Raw genomic sequence first — 17561 nt, forward strand, 5'->3', positions numbered from 1 at the left:
TCGGCTGCTAAAACGCGTTCCCCGTAATGGTTTTTAACTCGATTGAACAGAAAGAAGTCACAGGGAGCCAAATCAGGTGAATTCGGTGGCTGTTGGATGGTATTTGTTGCATTTTTCGTCAAAAAATTACGAATAATGATAGCACTGTGCGACGGTGCGTTATCATGGTGCAAAATCCACGAGTTTTCTGCCCACATTTCTGGTCTCTTTCGGCGAATTGCTTCACTCAAACGTCTCATAACGCCCAAATAATACTCTTTGTTTACTGTCTGGCCTTCTGGCAAAAATTCATGATGCACTACACCGTTGTAATCCATGAAAACCGTCAGCATTGCCTTCTTTTTTGACTGAAAACGACGTGGTTTTTTTGGTCTCGGCTCATTTGGTGAACGCCATTCACTTGCCTGATGTCTGGATTGCGTGTCGTACTCATAAACCCACGTCTCGTCTCCAGTAATGATCCTTTTGATGAATGTGGGATCGGATTCAGCCTCGCAAATCATGTCTTTTGCGACGTCAACACGGTCTCTTTTTTGCATGAAATTGAGGTCTTGAGTTGGCACCAACTTTGCTGCTACACGACGGAAACCCAAATCATTAACCACAATGTCTTGGGCGGATCCATAGGCAATGTTCAAGTCCTCCGCTATTTCTCTGATGGTTAATTTGCGGTTATTGACCAACATTTCTTTTACTTTATCAATTTTTTTCACCGACTTTCGATGTCGATGGTCTGCCACTGCGTTCATCATCTTCGATTGACTCACGACCACTTCTGAACCGCTCGTGCCACTGGTAAACGACCGTTTTTTTTAGAGAATCGTTGCCGAAACACTTTTCCAACATTTCCAACGTCCGTGCGCCACTAAATCCGTTTTTTACGCAAAATTTAATACAAGTTCGTTGTTGCAAATTTAAATCCATTTCTGCAATTGTAAAAAATCGCCAACACACACAGAGATAGATGTACTCTTGGCTACGTAACTTTTGCAAATGTCAAGTTATGACACTAAGATTTAAAGGGAATATCAACAACAGATGTACCAATTTAACAAAAAAAACAGAACTCAAATCGGAACGATGGGAGCGCCACACGGTGGTTACTCCGGGAACGTTTTGATCAAGGTAGTATGTAGGTGTATCTTGAGGCAGGATTATAGTGTCTCCGAGAGTTCTTGTAAAATTAGTCCTTTAAAATAGCCGTAAATCTACCTCGAACTCGTTCAGCAAATTTACATCGGGCAGTCGAGCCAGTGTGGATGATGGTTTATTGACATGACACTGAAAGGATTCACATGAGGTCAAGAGGGTGTGATTTTCGGACTAGGGACGGCAGCTGACTCCTTGCTTACATGTACTTCCAGATGCTCAGAGGTTTGCCTTCACTCGTATAATGATCCGCAAAGAGTCTTAATATAAACGTACAGACTTATTTATTAAAGATTTCCGTTTACATCTAAATTGAGGCTTTCCTGAAGATTAACTTTTGCTCAAGAGCTGAAAGTTTCTGACTTTGTAAACTTGTTGCCGTTAAAGATAATTTTTGAAAAATTAACTCATTATGGAAATTAAGGCTGTGATTTTTAGTAAATTAGAGAAAAAATAAATGAACAAGAAAAATATTCACGTGGGAGCAATAGAAATTCAATGTAGGAGTAAACTTGTTGGTATTTTAAACATTTTCCCATACATGGGTAAAAACCTTAACTTTATTTTGCGAGATAAATGTGAATGATACTTATGCAACGAGTGCAGTGAATACGAGCTCAAAGATGAAGTACAATACTGATAGAAAAACGTAGCGAACTATCACGCTTTATTTTTACATATTTCCAGATGTGCAGAGTAAAAATCGTCGCTGTCAATTTTACAAGAAATGTGTGAATGACTCTCATGCAATAAATGCAAAAAGATCTCACATTCAATGATGATATAAAATCTTTAACACTAATTAGGCATAAGTTCACCACTCCTCGGTAGTATAGTGGTCAGTATCCCCGCCTGTCACGCGGGAGACCGGGGTTCGATTCCCCGCCGGGGAGAATTTTTTAAAGTAATAGCAAAGTTTTTATTCACATCAACTCAGATTTATCAACGTACGTATAATCATTCGAATTAATGATACCGTATGCGCTTGCTATTTTAATGCAACTTGACATCAAATCCGCCGTTGCCATTTGCTTGGCTCGATTTTTAGGCTGTTGCCACAGAATGCACCACTACTATGTAATCCAAAACTGTTTAGCAATAAAGATTATGAAGTATGAACCGAAATCTATCAAAAGAAAAAATATTTCGCAAATCCTTTAGGAATTATAAACGCGCTCATTGGTGAATTTTCCGTTGCACGGAAATGACAGCTATAGCTCAGTGGAATTGGTTCTGACCTAAACGTGTGAATTAATTCAAAATTGAAATGCAATTTAGAAATAAAATGAAAGGTGTTATACGAATGTAAACATAGATTTTACAAGTTTTGTTCAAAAGGTACCGGGAAAAGTTTAGAAAAATAGATTTGCTTCAGATAGTGCTACTATACCTCAACATTCTTCAAAGTATATCCCTTGATACACTTTTGGCAGCGACTTTTCCAGAACTCGAAGACCCCCTGGTAGGCGAATTCCGGAGGATCATTAAAGGCAAGCGTGCAAGCTTCTTTAACATCACTTAGGGTCCCATTGTGGTGTCCTTTGATGAAGGATTCCATATATGGGAATAGTAAATAGTCTGCTGGTGCCAAGTCGGGACTGTTAGGGGGTTGGGGAATCGTCGCGATGTCGTCGAAGAAGGTCCTCGCAAGCAGACAGTCGTATCTGCTTTTTACCGTCTGTCAAGACCTTCGGCACGAGTTTAGCGCAGATCTTTCGCATCGCCAAATTTTCAGTAATAATGGTGTGTACTGTTATCTCATCGATGCCAATACGGTCTGCGATCATGCGTACACTTTAACGACGGTCTAAATTCAACAATTCTCGCACATGTTGCACGTTCTCGTCAGTTCTTGACATCGACGACCGTCCAGCGCGGGGCTCTACCTCCAACCTCTATCTGCCATATTTGAAGAGCTTATGCCACTTCAAAACTGCAGTGATGTACTTTCAACCTTGAGCACTTGGCGAGTCATGCCCGTCTCGATACCCGATTTCCCCAGTCCGACACAAAATTTGATGGCGTGTCGCTGTTTAATCGTTCGTTGCATTTTTCGCTTGCACCGAGTTCCTCGACAGGGGTTCCCTTAAAAAGCGATCTAGCCTGAACGAACACTCGCAGGCTATTAGCGCTTGGCCCGCGTTGAAGGTCAGACTCTCCTCTACCGAGCTTACAACTACAGTCACGTCAGGAAAAAAATGTTCCCGATACTTTTTATAGGAACCTTATAAATATTTTCCCTGTCATAATGACGGTAAATATTTTCATAGTGAATTTTGCGAGAGAAAATTATGCAAAATATGCAATGAGAGCGGAAAGTATGGAAATATAATAGATTGCTGATAAAGCAAGATATAAAGAGCTGTTTGATGTAAAAAATTCCCATTACTTTCCATCTTTTACATTCTCCTTCCCATTACGACCTTTGAAATCTTTCCCCTTATTACCCATTAACAATTTATGTAGTAATATATTGTAATAACACAGTGAATTTTCCAATGAATATACAAATGATGGGTGTAATATGCAGGGAATAAATCTCTACTATGTCGATAGCAAATTATTAATAGTTTCTTAGGGTTTATCGATTTCCAAGATGGTATAGTTATCAGTATCCCCCGTCTGTCACGCGGTAGACTGGGGTTCAATTAACGTAAGCAAGAAAAAATACTACCTATGCGTTTGCCTTTTTAATGAAATATTTTATAGAAATAATTTTGTGTTTGTCTGGTAAAACGTTATTTGGTGGATTTTTAGAATTGGGTTAGAATGACAACCGAAATCCAATCGGTGGTTAATTCTAAGGTTACCTAAATATTAAACAAAATAGTATTACACCAATGAATAACAAAGTTTCTCAATTAAAAATATCCACGTAGATGTAGATTGCATATATCAAAAGTTTCGAAATGGTAGAATGCTGAAAGGTATTTCATGTTGAATAAAACGTCTCCTATTCTGCCACCACAAAAAAATTCTCCCCGGCGGGGAATCGAACCCCGGTCTCCCGCGTGACAGGCGGGGATACTGACCACTATACTACCGAGGATGTTGAAGAAATTGTTAGAAGCAAACACTGATAATTTTGCTATCAGCATAGCTGATATATCTTACGATTATCGAGGATGTTAATTGTATTTTGTAACGCAAACGCAATATTACGTTGGACTATCGGAATGGTGGAGTTATTATCCCTATATATGCTTTACTCTGGCCTTAACATTTTCACTGGAAAAGTCACGGTTAGAACATTTGTAAACGTACATTGATTGATAGTGGGTAATAAGGGAAGATATTTTAAAATGCCTAATTTGAAGGAGAACGAAGAGGAAAGAAAGTAATGGACTTTATAGGCAGAATGTAGCCTATTAGAAGTTACCAAGAAATAAGGCGGAGTAATCAATGAATTTCTTGTGATTCGCTCACAATGATAGTCGTTATGTACTGCCCAATACCTATGCCTTTAATAGGTAGAATATGTTGAATGAATCTTCTTGCGTTTATTGCCGAGTGGAAATGTTTTGAGAGATAAGCGATCTATGATATATGGCATTTTAATCCAAGGAGAAGAAGGTATATGTATATCATACTCACGACTCTGCATGGCGTCTTCTTCGACGGAGTTTTGGTCGCCATCTGTCCAGTTGTCCGTCCGTCCGAGGAAGATCACGGTCTCGGAGAAGGAAACGCCACTGAGACTGGACTCAGCCTGGCGGAGACCGCATGTAAAGGCGTTCGGAAGTTTCATCTGGGAACTAGCACTCTCCAGGATAAGGACTGGGCCACAGAAACGGCGAAAGAAAAAATAACATGTCATTAGCGAGTTCCATGAAAATAAAAATTTTTAAGTTTTAAATTCACCCAAATCCACATTAATGACCTATAGAGGGTTTTTTTTACTCAATGTGAACATAATTTTGTAAAAATCTATTCATACAACATTCACGCTCGTATAGTGATTCGAAACACGACCTGGTTTCAAGGAAAACAAATAATCCTCAAGACTTATTGCCTAACCTTAATTAAATCGAACTATAAAGTTGATTCCGCTAGATGTTTCAATTCAGAATAAATACTTTTTGGAGTGTACATCCATTACTATGGATTTGTTTACATTACTATAACGATATACGAGTTAAATTTGAAAAGTTCTCGGAAATGAATAGAAATAAACGACTTACCTTAGTGAAACCTCGTAAATGAATGTTTGTGGCGTGTAGAAAGGCTGTAATTAGAGATTATATACTTTTCGTCACGTAAAAACTGCTATGGTTCATTACGCTGATGGAATCTAATGGATTGACTCATCGAAATAATATATTATTTTCAGTGATGAGGAGAAATTGCTAATTATACAAAAGAACCATAAATATAGTTTTAAACCCGGAGGACAGTTTGATAGGTGATGGTAGAATTCACCCCATACCAATGGGTTGCGAAATTCAAACATCAGGGTCAGATCTGACTCATCACGGAGTCAGATCCTTTACCTGTGCCATATTAGTTTCCCAGGAATTTCTGATGCCCGAAAAATCACACTACTCGGTTGAAGCTAAAGCTGCCTATAGGCGTGGCCGGGAATCAAACCAGGTCCAACGCTCTACTCTGGACTACCACGACCCCCGACCTTATGAAATTTACAGTCAAAGCTCAGGTTTTTATGTTCTGGGTAGAAGGGTTACAAAATAACTGTGTTAACTAAAGGAACTAGACAGGGACACCACATTTTCTACCACCCATTTCTTCAACCGATGAGCCAAATGCTTTATTTCTTCTCTCTCGATGACAGTCCCCGTCAACAGCAGTGAATTACATTTCTGCTGCACCTTATTTTTCAAACAATTCACCCGAATTACTCGTCCGGTGTGACGCAGTATCTGATTCACATCTTTCCAGAAAATATTCTCCATGTCCCCTCATTCTTTCCATGTTGTAGGTATACTCATTGCTTCAACTTCTCGTGAATTTCACGAGGTGTGAAAGACTGCGGCTTAAAATGGTACCAAGGTCCATGAAAAAAATTTGTAGGGAATAGTCTATCGCAAACTCGGGTGAAAGTGTGAAAGTGTTGAAACCAGGTTACATACCAAGAGTGGAAAGCCAGCTCGTGGATTTACCTGTGTGAAATCAGTGTCGCTACTTCAAATACATTTTTGATGCATGCAAAAAAATCAATATTACTTAAACGAACGAGATGTTGGGAAGTATTTTTAGTTTCACGGGTGGTGGTTAACCTACATTTATTCTATATCAGTTTGAAATTGCTATGCTCTGGACAATCTGATACCCAATTCAACAAGGTACAACGTTCGAGAGAAGCGTTCTTTCATTTCATACATCAGGCGGGAATACTTTGAAAGCAGATAATAGAAGACTCAAGAGAGCAGGGAAGGTATTTTAGAAACCTGCCGCTGGAGGTGGATACTGAAGATCAAATGGACTGATAATGTGAGAAGCCATTGAGTAGGCGGACGAAAAAGAATGCTAGAGAGAGTCTCAGTCATAAATTGGTGAAAACGTGACAAAGTCATATTAATTCAATCAAAGTACTCCTTAATTGTCATAATAACGCTAGAATAAAAGATCGGAGTGTAAATAACTCCCATTTTTGAGTGTTGACACTTGATTTTCATTGTCGAGTGTCACCTTGCAAATGTAAGAACCTTGTTTTGTTAGTATCAAATATCCGTTTGAAACCTAACACGTGTTTCTGAGATCATTAAAGAGGAAAAATGGATTTGCCATGAGCGTAAGAGAAATGAATATTGAAAGAAAGCTTCTATGAGGAATAAAACTGTTTCTGGCGTCACTTGGTGGAAAATCTTCTTATTGAAATTGAAAATAACCAACTTGGCTTTTCCTCATAGAAAATTTTATTTACGATCTAGGTTTCGTTATGGTATAAGATGAAGATGTTATACTATAACGAAACCTAGGTCGTAAATAAAATTTTCTACGTGAAAAAGCCAAGTTGGTTATTTTTAATTCCAATGAGGCAGACAAAGCGGCTAGATTATACGTTGAACAAATGGAGAGGGATGTAATAAAGAAAAGCTGTCACCAGGACAAAATAAGCCGATCGAACTACTGAGCCGAATCTGTCAATATAATATGGGTCCATTATGATTCCCCCGGTATCGCAAAAAAACTTGGGTATCATGCACATTTGTAAAAGTGTCACACCTGATCTTTAAGAGAATCAAGTGGTTCCAAACTAATTCCTCCAACGTGCCCGTGATGCAAATCCTCTTCTCGTAGCAATTTTAACAAGCCTAGGGGATTTTTTTCTAAACCCAAAGCAATACTTTAATCAATCAACGGTTTCACCCATGGATCTCAGACACTTACCGCGCATTCCCAACGTGACTGAGTGAAAGCGTGAAGCGAAGTTACTCCTCTCTCGTACTTTTTCATTGCATTTTCCTGCCACTCATCTGAAGAATCCTGGATCCTTTAAGGCTGGCCCGCATATTCTTCTTTTGTGTGTGTCTCATTAAAGGCTTGATGTAAATGTAACAATCAAGTATTTGATCTGTCTTGAAATGCTGAACTCGATTCCAACAATTCATTTGCGTCTAATTTTTCTTTTCTTTTCCTTTTAAATTAAGTGCTGTACACTTTCTGATACTTGATTCCAACTCCCATTCTTTACATCACTCCGGTATCTCGTCTAAATAGTTGAAGAGCAGCAGGTAATCTTCTGGTGATTTTCCCATAATCATCATCAACCCCATCACTAGGTCGTCTGCAAATACGAGCAGCAGTTCGTAAGCTAAGATTTCTGCCAATTGCCACTTTCTTCAAATTCAAGTGCTTTTTTCAGTCCATTGCGCAAAAAGTCTTAATTAATTTTCATAATAGAATGCTCATAAATAATGTACTTTCAAGGTCTATTCAAGATTTGTTAGTATTTTTGTATGCTTAGTAGTGCTACACGTATATGAGCTACACGTATCTGAACTGAGAGAAAAAGGAGGCGGAAAATATTTTATTGTAGCAGGTGAATAAAAGGGCGTGAAGATAGGATAAGCATGAGTATAAAAAGTAACGAGATATTTACCTTCCATGGTTGGGTTAATTGCCTATAATTTAGCTAACAAAGTAACTGTAGTGTTTATACGATATTTAGTAGGGCGTGATATTCCACTGGACCCCTGACCGGAGGCCCGGGTTCGGTGGGTTGATATGTCTTTGAAAGTCCATTTTCTCGTCATCTCTCGGACCCGTCTACACTGGCGATTGAATTTGGCGATTTGAATCAGTGAGCGTAGCATTAGATGAACCCCACTCTTATCAAACAAACACGATACAAACGTAGTACATGGTGATTGAGACAGTAAAAAAAAATCCTCCGTTTCATCAATAGAGGGACGTGCAATACAGTGAGTAGAGCGCTGATCTACTGGCCCAAAGGCCCGGGTTTGATTCCTGGGAACGTCTCTGTGCACCCTCAGCTTCATCGAAGCTAAACAATTTTCAGGAAACTGGGATCGTTCTGCGAAACCGCAACTGTCACAGGGTAAGGAAAAGGTCGTCGTACTCTGAATATGTGTATTTCATACGCCATTGGGCTAATCATGAGGTGACCTATCAAATCATTCCTCAGGTTGATCACCGTGGCCATGGTTAATGGTCTCAAGTGGAGGATTCCTTGGACAGAGGGATTATCACCACAGCACGGTGATAAGGAAATTGCGCTTAGTTGGAGAGAAAACAACAGATATTTCTCGACTCACATTTAATGATTACACAAATGAGGAAGTTTTACAAATGATTTGAGGAGGGGGGAATATTGATAGATGAAATTCGATGTCATACAAGATGGATGGAATAGTGAGGGAGGTGTTGAAGGTAGTGGGAGAAAGAAGACGGAAGAGACAGGTATTTTTCTTTTTTGAACGCTATGAATATAGTTAGTGTATATGAAGACTTGAAAAAAAAGAGAGCAATTAAAGGAAAGCAAATGTTTAGGAATGATTAAGTCGACGAAGATGTTTAATAGTCGTAAGGGAAAATCTAAAACCTACTTCCGTAATATACGCACATATAGTGACACGATAACTATTGAGTGCCTTTCCTGGAGAACTAACCCTCAATTTTCCTGTAGGTTAGCGCTGATAATCATCCTTTGAGCTCACTCTAAAACCTCTTTTTTTCACCAATGCACACATACTCAAAATGCGAAGAATAGATAGAGGTACGATGACGTTTTGGTTTGTGCTTGTGGTTTATTTTGTATGTTCCTTCGTCGCCTTTGAGTGGAAACAGTTAAGCAATATTTGATCAACGGATGAAATGATTTTTTTGGCAGCAGAAAGCAATCGGGGTTTCACTCACCGAACCTGTGTCGCGACGAGAGTTGACATCGGCCCATCCCCAGTAGAGCGAGGGCGAGCAGGAGCCTCGCGGTGAGGGAGTCGGAGTCAGCTGCCGGATGCATCGCTCGAATCGTTTTTCCGTCGGCCGACTGAGAGTTCGGAGCATTTCAATTCCCTTTGGCCCTTTTCGACGCCCCGTTCTATTGGGACTCGGGGCGACACTTTTGAGGAGAAAACGGAGGAAGAAACAGGGGACGAATGGGTCGCGAGGTGAGTGAGAGGGTCAGAGGAGCTTTGGGGGGAGGGGGGGAGGGTTTAAGGTGGCGGGCAGGTGAAGGAAGAGAAGGGATGGCCGAATCGAACGTGTCACGCCGTCGCCACTTCCATACAGGACCTCCTGGAAGTTCTTCCTACTCCCCGTAATTAATGGGCGAGTCGGTAACTCAAGGCGACGGGATTTCCACGGCTGGAAAAGGCTTGAGAATGGCCGCGTATGAATAAGAAATTTGGTGTCGCCGCTTGAGTCGCCTCCCTTTGCCGTATCGAGCGCCCATTGATTTTCATGTGAATCCTTGCAGGAGGAAATATCGTTTTTATGACGACGATCCAGTGGTTAAAACCCAACCTCACGGCGGGGATGGAAGGCCGTTCATATTTGTATAAGTATAACACTACCCGCACAGCACGGTGTACCAGAAGAGAATTTTTATTTCGCTTTCGTCCATACTTATGACACACTAGTAGTGCTCTCGGTACAGGTTCTATCTTACTTAAATTCATTTCGAAAAAAATTGTAATCCAAGTTATTTAATATTCATTAGTTCATAATGTAAATATTTGAATAATGACTCAGTTTTATCAGAGGTGGGGCAAAGAAATAAAGCATTTGGCATAGGTGACCATCTAAAAATACAGGTCTGACCTGTATCTTGTCCGGGATATTAATCGTAATAATAATAGGTAATATTTAAGATACGCAGTGGTTGAGCTTAAATACCGATGGACTTCAAACTATCTCCCCAAAATTTCTGTTAGCCAACCTGTTTTACACCTCTATCATTCTATTATTAAATAATGTTTTTCAATTTTTGGTCAGAGGAAGTAGGGAAATTATTCTCTATTTCTAAAAAATGCACAAAATTAACCCTAAGGACTAAATCAATACTATTTATACCAAAGAAGTATGCGCGTCCCGTTGTTGACCTACGCTTAACATATCAATTGAAGTGCGTGAAGAGTTAAATGGGAGTTAACTGTGTGTCTCATTACACAAATATTTGTCGCATGAATTTCCTCACATTATATTTACTCGTATAACAATTGTTTCCTGAGTGCGTGAATTAGGTGACGCACAATGACGTCTAAATTATATAAAAATCAGTTATCATACTTAATAACATAGAATGATGATCACGAATCTGAGTGGGGCGTGTCTGGTTTGTGCAAAAATATTTTTAGTTGACCAAATATTAGTTTGATATTTTTCAACGCCATAAGAATGTGGGATAAAGATGTAAAAACTAACACAAACTGTGTTCCACTGAAAAAATATTTTTCAAAAATTATTGAACAACTAATTTCACTGCACTGTAGCATCTTCAGAACTGGAATTTGACTTTAAATTTGACAGAATTGGAATAAACCATTAGTCATTGAGGGTACCATCAGGATAAGGTACCTGGAGGACCCCAAAAGGGTACCGTTAGTCCAGAAGATGTTACGGAGTATCGAAACTAGTTGATCAATAAATATATTTCCTGTGTAATGCAAAGTCTGTGGGACTTTTCTATTTGCAAAATGGTATTCCGCAAATACTCGACTTCAACTATCTCTCAGAATTTAATGAACTTTGAATTTATTTATAAAAGCACTGACTTTTGACAATTAATTTGGAGGCAGTTGAAGCTACCAGTTGCTCTCGTCATTGAGGTAACGAAGGGGAGGAGTTACTAAAAGAAACATTTTATCGTAATTTATGTACGAGTATATCCAACAAAAGGAGCACGCATTAATTCAAAGACTCCCAACACAAAAATCTAGGAATTCAAGTAGGTACTGAAGGAAAAGTCAGTTAAGTCAGAAGGAAAAGTCAGAAAAGTTACCTGCAGTAACCGATCTCGGGGGCGTGTCACAACCCTAATTTTAAGCTCACCGGAGTTCAGTCAGGGTGATAATTGAATCGTCGCTCATTCATTAATGTTGCAATCCAATGTCTTAAGCTATAGAGTTTAGGGCATGGAGGCGATATCAACTCACCTATTGAAACCACTATCGGATTGATTACCGCGGCTGCTGATTTTTTTGATAGGCGATAGGTTCTCACTATTTAAAATAAAATTCTACGAGAAGATATAAATCTCAGCCATCAGAATGGTTTATGAGAGCAAATATAAAAAGCTACCCCACAACACTGCGGATATTGAACCTCATGCCAGTTGATGAACTCACTACTCACGAAGCGAGTACATACGGCCATTTTTAACAAATCAGTGGATCAGTGGATACCAGACTTAATGCATAAGGGGGTATCGTGAAATTTTAATCATTAATGCAAAGTGATCGAGATAGAAACATAATTTTTATGGTTTATTCCTAAAACTTCTATACATAGCCGACATCAGAGTTATACATTTCTCCCAACGATTCTTGATCTACCAAAGGCCGTCATTGTAAAAAAACCCGTTATTTTCTTTTCTCTACTTCGCTTCCTCGATTTTCTCCTGCTCATTATGGCATTTTAATTCCTTCATATCTAATATCAACATGTCTATTTAAATATTCGAACAGTTAATTTTCCTATGAAACAGTTAATGACAGAGTGCAGCATATGCAGGGAAAAGATCTCCACCATACCGATAGCAAAGTACAATATTACGTTTGCATCACAAAATACAATCAACATCTTCGGTGATATATGCTATGCAGATGGCAAAATTCAATTTCTCTCCTCGAAAGTTTCTTCAACATCCTCGGTAGTATAGTGGTCAGTATCCCCGCCTGTCACGCGGGAGACCGGGGTTCGATTCCCCGCCGGGGAGAATATTTTTTGTGATGGCACTCTTCTTCACATTTTTCTTTCTTCTGGTACACATCGCTATGCTTTACTTCAGCAATTCCCTCAATTGGTCGATGTTTTGGATAAATTGAAGTACCTACCTTTCCGTTTGTCGGTCAACAATTTTTAGTCTTTATGAAAAAACCCAAGTTTTCCCGATAAAAATTATATTTAATTTATCAGGAATAGTTCATTGTACCAATATTCATCAACAACTATCGTATTTGTTTATATTAGCACTAACACCTTAGGAAAAATATTGTTGAGTTCGGAACGGATACTATTTTATTACTAGACGATTCTATAAATAAGATTAATCTATTGTAATATCCGTCTTTTTTCTATAGCTATTTCAATTGGACGATTTGAGCATTTACTTTTACCTGAGAGAGAGAAAAGACGGATTGCACGTACACTTGTAGTTCTATCGAAAAAGCTAGAGGTAGAATATATTAATCGGGTACTATTAATATTCTGAAAAATATGCCCGGAAACATGAAATTCCCTTTAATCATTTATCGATAGATTTTTGCATTACCGTGAGCCATTTGATTTTCCTTTGACATGGAGCACCTTAAGAGCCTTAAATTTTCGTTCTCTTCGGCGTGCGAGGGGTGCTCTTCACGTAATTACTCCTCACTCTTGTCAAGAATGAATTCATTGATTTTCAATTCCTTTTCAAGGCAGACAGTATGAGGGAGTTTCGTAAACTTATATTTATCACTGCAAAATAATCAAGATATAAACTAAATTTTAATTTGCTATTCTTAATACTTCTTTTCGTGCATACAATTTTGATTGAATTGCAAATTACAATTTTTAAATTGACTTGTAGCTTTGAGAAGCGGGTCCCTAGTGGATATGCATACATTTTATGGAAAAGAAAGTAGGCGTTGAATAGTGAATACTCGAAAATGAAGCTACAAAATGGAAGTTAAATCAGTTTAAGCGCCAAACTGCGCCTGATAAATTCACTATATCTGAATCATTTCTGTGTTGAGATTGCAGTCTCCTGTCAGGTTAGTAACGTTTGTTCTTTTCGTATAATTTTCATTGTATAAGATATTATACTAATAATACTTAAACACTTGACCTTTTACGGCTTAAGAAAATATTATTTAATATAATAAGTCTAAAAAGAAGCCATAAGTAGCTCAATTTATCCTTTCCAATTAAACATTTGTTTCGCAATGAACTTTATATTTCAATTTACTTAAAATTCCGATGAAATATGCTACTTGCTAATTGATAAACTTACTGTTAAACGAAGAAAAATCTCAATCGTTTTATCATTCGTTATTTGTTGGGGGAAACGATACGTTTGAGGGAAATATAGTATAATTTTGAGGTAAGCAATTCATCAAGTCCCATACTTTGCCCGGAAAAAAGTCCGTATTTTCAAGGGACGTTTGCTTACTTCGAGGCAGTGATACTGAGAGGTAATAGTGGTGTTGAATACAGGGGAGTAGAATGTTGTTGATCTCAATGTAGTCTTTTCAGCGACTTGAATTTTGTGAATATTGCTTCCTTGACAAGGCTAAAATATTTTGATGAATATTAATGTAGAAGTCAAGTCATGGGTTAGCAAGAATGTTTTAAGGTTGACACGAAAGTAATTCGTTCATTTCGATGCTAATTTTTTTGGAACAAAACAGATGATAAAGGAGGAATGCTGAAAAATCGAGACAAGAGAGAAGAAAACAATAGATATTTTGGATAAAATGTATGTACATCTAAATTACGAGGTGGTTTAAATACGCAGAATGAGGTCTATGGATACTAAGCGTAATTTTAGCTAGGCTTTAGATTAAAATGGTACGTGGTATCAGGGTCTATGAAAAACGTACTCCAATCCGGTAGACTAATCCTTATAATAATAGCATTGGAAAAGTCAGTCGTATATATCTCGGACGGGAACATATTTAGTTTCTAATGGATCATTTAGGTTTTTAGGAATATTAGTAACTTACGCACGCATCATATATTGTCAACTGCGGTTTTACATCGTTAACTATTCCACTTTACATTCTAATGCATTTCATTCTTTAATCATTTTCTCGTGTCCTTAGTAACTTCCCGCTAGCACGTATTTCTTCCTTAGTCTTGTTCAATTTTCCGAACTTATGTTTTCCCTTAACTCGAGTTAACTATTTAAGGAGGAAGGGGATATATTTTGAAGAAAGCGAGTAATTTCCTACTATGCCAGTGAATCAAAATGACCACAGTGTAAAGAAAACAAAAGGCAGATTCGTGTTGGGAAATAAATAAGTCACCAAATAGATTATATCGATGACGAGAACTCATGAATAGGGCCCGAAATAAATGATTGTCCATATTTAATGTAGGGCGTGACGTTTGTTTGTTTTGCTTTTGAGGGAAGGGGATTATAGCCTCGATTGGATACCTGTTAGATAAAGAAAGGTATGAAAAGATACAGTTGGGAGAGATTTTTTAGACGAAGAAGATAATGCAGAATATTGAGAGGGAGCAGAATGTTGTAAGACGGTGTAACGGACAAGATAATTTTGCTGGTTAGAGTAGTGTGACTATGGATAGGAGGAAGAGAGAACAGATTTTGTGGACGTCGTTGAATAAAGGTATGAGAAAATTATGAGAGGTTGTAGAAGGTAGGTTGTGTCAAAATATTTCCATTGCGCGGGATTGTTTCACAAGCAAGCAAGAGAGGAAGCATACTCATATACGTATCTTTTTAGCCTTGATTCTTGCCCTACTTTTTCTTCTTGGTCTAATCAAATCGGCTTCTTTGGTTTACCTTTCCGATACTTCAAGGGTCAGAAGGTAAATGGTATTTGAAAGATGTATGACAAAGTACACTTTCGGAATTTCTGGACATGAGCCAATCTGTAATTACTCTTCACTTGCGTTTTGCAGGAATACTATATTATGTCAGACATGCAACGATTTAGCCTGTCGTGAGCATTATTTTGAGCGAATTCAACTAGGGGTCACATTAATTCCTTCATGTATTGGCCACTTGCAGTTTTGCTACAGAGGGAGTGATTTTGCCGTCATTACGCATGGATTTATTATTATGTCCAAAGTAGGTTTTAACTTGTTGTGCAGTTTTAGAATTAGAAAATCATTGTTGACTTTTATTTACTTAGTTGAAAGTGCCTTTTTAGATCGAGGATATCTCGAATCCTTTCAGCGGCTTGTTTTATGTGAATATTTCTTCCTTTAGCGAACATATTTTGATTAGAATTGATATCTAAAGCAAACCCTGCGTTAGCAAGACTTTTTTGAGGTTGACGCGTAAGTAATTAGTAAACAAGTCATTTTGTATCACAAAATATACTCGACGCATTATTCTCAAAAGGTGAAAATTATATTGAACACGGAAAATTCATATTATTATCCTAGATTATAAATGAACTCAGTCATTCTCTAAAGCAAGGTTGCAAAGACCAAACTTTCGTCCAAAGACAAATGCTTACCTCTTTCTGGGATATTACGAATAACAATGACCATGACTAATAGCCTTCTATAACTGTTTATTTATAGAAGCAATAAGTCTGTACGATTGGGAATTTTCAGGGAGAGATTATTGAAATAAAATAATTAATTGCAAATCCCAGCGAGGAAAAATTTAACACATGATTTCAGCTTCGCCTTCACATTTGATTAAAAGTCTTAAAGTGGTCAAATATTGAATAGAAAAATTTACTGGTTTCACGAAAAATGCAATGTAAATTTACCAGCAGAAGATAAAAAGTACAGGCGTAAGTCAAAGTGCTCTTTGACTTACGCCTGTACGCGTGTCGGTCTGATGCGCCACGGTCGGATCTAAGCTGGGACCGTGTGTTACGGTCCTTGCTCTGGGGTTCGAGTCGTCACGCTGGGGGCAGCTGTCGTTACCTTCCATATCATTCTGTGAATTGGGTGGTGGTATGCCGAAACCCAGCGGCCGAAATTTAACCGGGTCTGCTGAGCTGAGATCTTTTCAGTGTTGTTAAGCACTAGAGCGCTCATAAGAGGCCAAGTGACCCCGTGAGTTGGGGACGAGATGGAAGGTAAAGCGAAGCGGAAGAAAATATGTGGACAGCATAACGTTGGATGGAGGATTACAATGGTATACTGTATTCGAGCTTAAATGGGGTGTTACTTTTTCTAAAGGAGTTCTCATCGTGATGTTTTGTACAAATGCGTTATTTTGATAACATTTTCTGATTTTGTAGTCTCAAGTGCATTCTATCAAACGACTTTGATAAAACATGATCTTCCAATCATAGCTTTTATTGAAATTGACATCTAAAACCCAATATTTTTTCCATGCTTTCATGGCAGTAGACCCAGCAGAAGAAGAATTGAAGGTGGATACCACCAGAAGAATTATGGATTGAAGGTGCAGAATTACATGTCGTTCTCACGTAAAACTAGTATCACGGGCGCAGTTATTTAAGAGTTGTAACATTCTCAGCATAATAGCAGAACGTACTCGTCTTAGTTAAAATGAAATTACTTAATTTGTGAGAAGGACGATCGAAATCACACAACTTCGAGAAACGATGCCTCAGAACTAGCTCGAAATAAATTTTAGAGCACGTTTAAAAAATTAATTAGAACCTTGGAGTGCTTAAACCCTGTACAATCATTTATTTTTTACCTTTAATAATGTTTATATGCAGATATTTAGTTTAAGAAATTTTATGAAGAAAGTTGAAAGATCTTTTTTTTATGAAGAAGTTCAGAAGGAAGTTTTGAAGAAGAAGAGTTCATCAAACTGATCGCACCGATGTTCTGAAGTAAATATTTTTTCGCTCTGGGGACAAAATGCGTTTAAAATTAGTGCCGGGAATATAAGTAATATTAGTTTGTATTTTTTATTGAAGCCAAAATATTCCTCAAGAGGGTAATTTCCCACCCCTTCCCCCGACATTGAGAAATGATTTTCCACCCAAAAACTTCACAAAACGGATACAAATTATTCATCTGTTTTATTTTTGGATACATAACATGAAGATTTTATCAGTGGATTTGTGGAATAGGATTGATTTAGATAAAATAACACTTCCTGTTTC

General features: G+C 38.1%; 1 protein-coding gene and 3 non-coding genes across 4 annotated transcripts in view; 2 read left to right on the plus strand and 2 right to left on the minus strand.

Moving 5' to 3' along the window:
* The window catches only part of LOC139701116 (ionotropic receptor 25a-like), a 44472-nt gene extending 39447 nt beyond the window's left edge, over positions 1-5025 (minus strand). The window contains exon 1 of the mRNA XM_071599692.1: positions 4744-5025. Within this exon, the coding sequence (XP_071455793.1) occupies positions 4744-4966 (223 nt within the window). The 5' untranslated portion in view covers positions 4967-5025. The remainder of the gene's footprint in view (positions 1-4743) is intronic.
* TRNAD-GUC (transfer RNA aspartic acid (anticodon GUC)) lies at positions 1971-2042 on the plus strand. The gene has a single exon. It is a non-coding gene; the product is annotated as a tRNA-Asp (tRNA).
* TRNAD-GUC (transfer RNA aspartic acid (anticodon GUC)) lies at positions 4127-4198 on the minus strand. Its single transcript has one exon. It is a non-coding gene; the product is annotated as a tRNA-Asp (tRNA).
* A 7408-nt stretch (positions 5026-12433) lies between the features above and the next one.
* Positions 12434-12505, plus strand: TRNAD-GUC (transfer RNA aspartic acid (anticodon GUC)). Its single transcript has one exon. It is a non-coding gene; the product is annotated as a tRNA-Asp (tRNA).
* The last annotated feature ends 5056 nt before the right edge of the window (positions 12506-17561 follow it).

Source organism: Hetaerina americana, unplaced genomic scaffold (assembly GCF_022747635.1).
Source record: "Hetaerina americana unplaced genomic scaffold, ioHetAmer1.1.p SCAF_11, whole genome shotgun sequence".
Taxonomy (NCBI): Eukaryota; Metazoa; Arthropoda; class Insecta; order Odonata; family Calopterygidae; genus Hetaerina; species Hetaerina americana.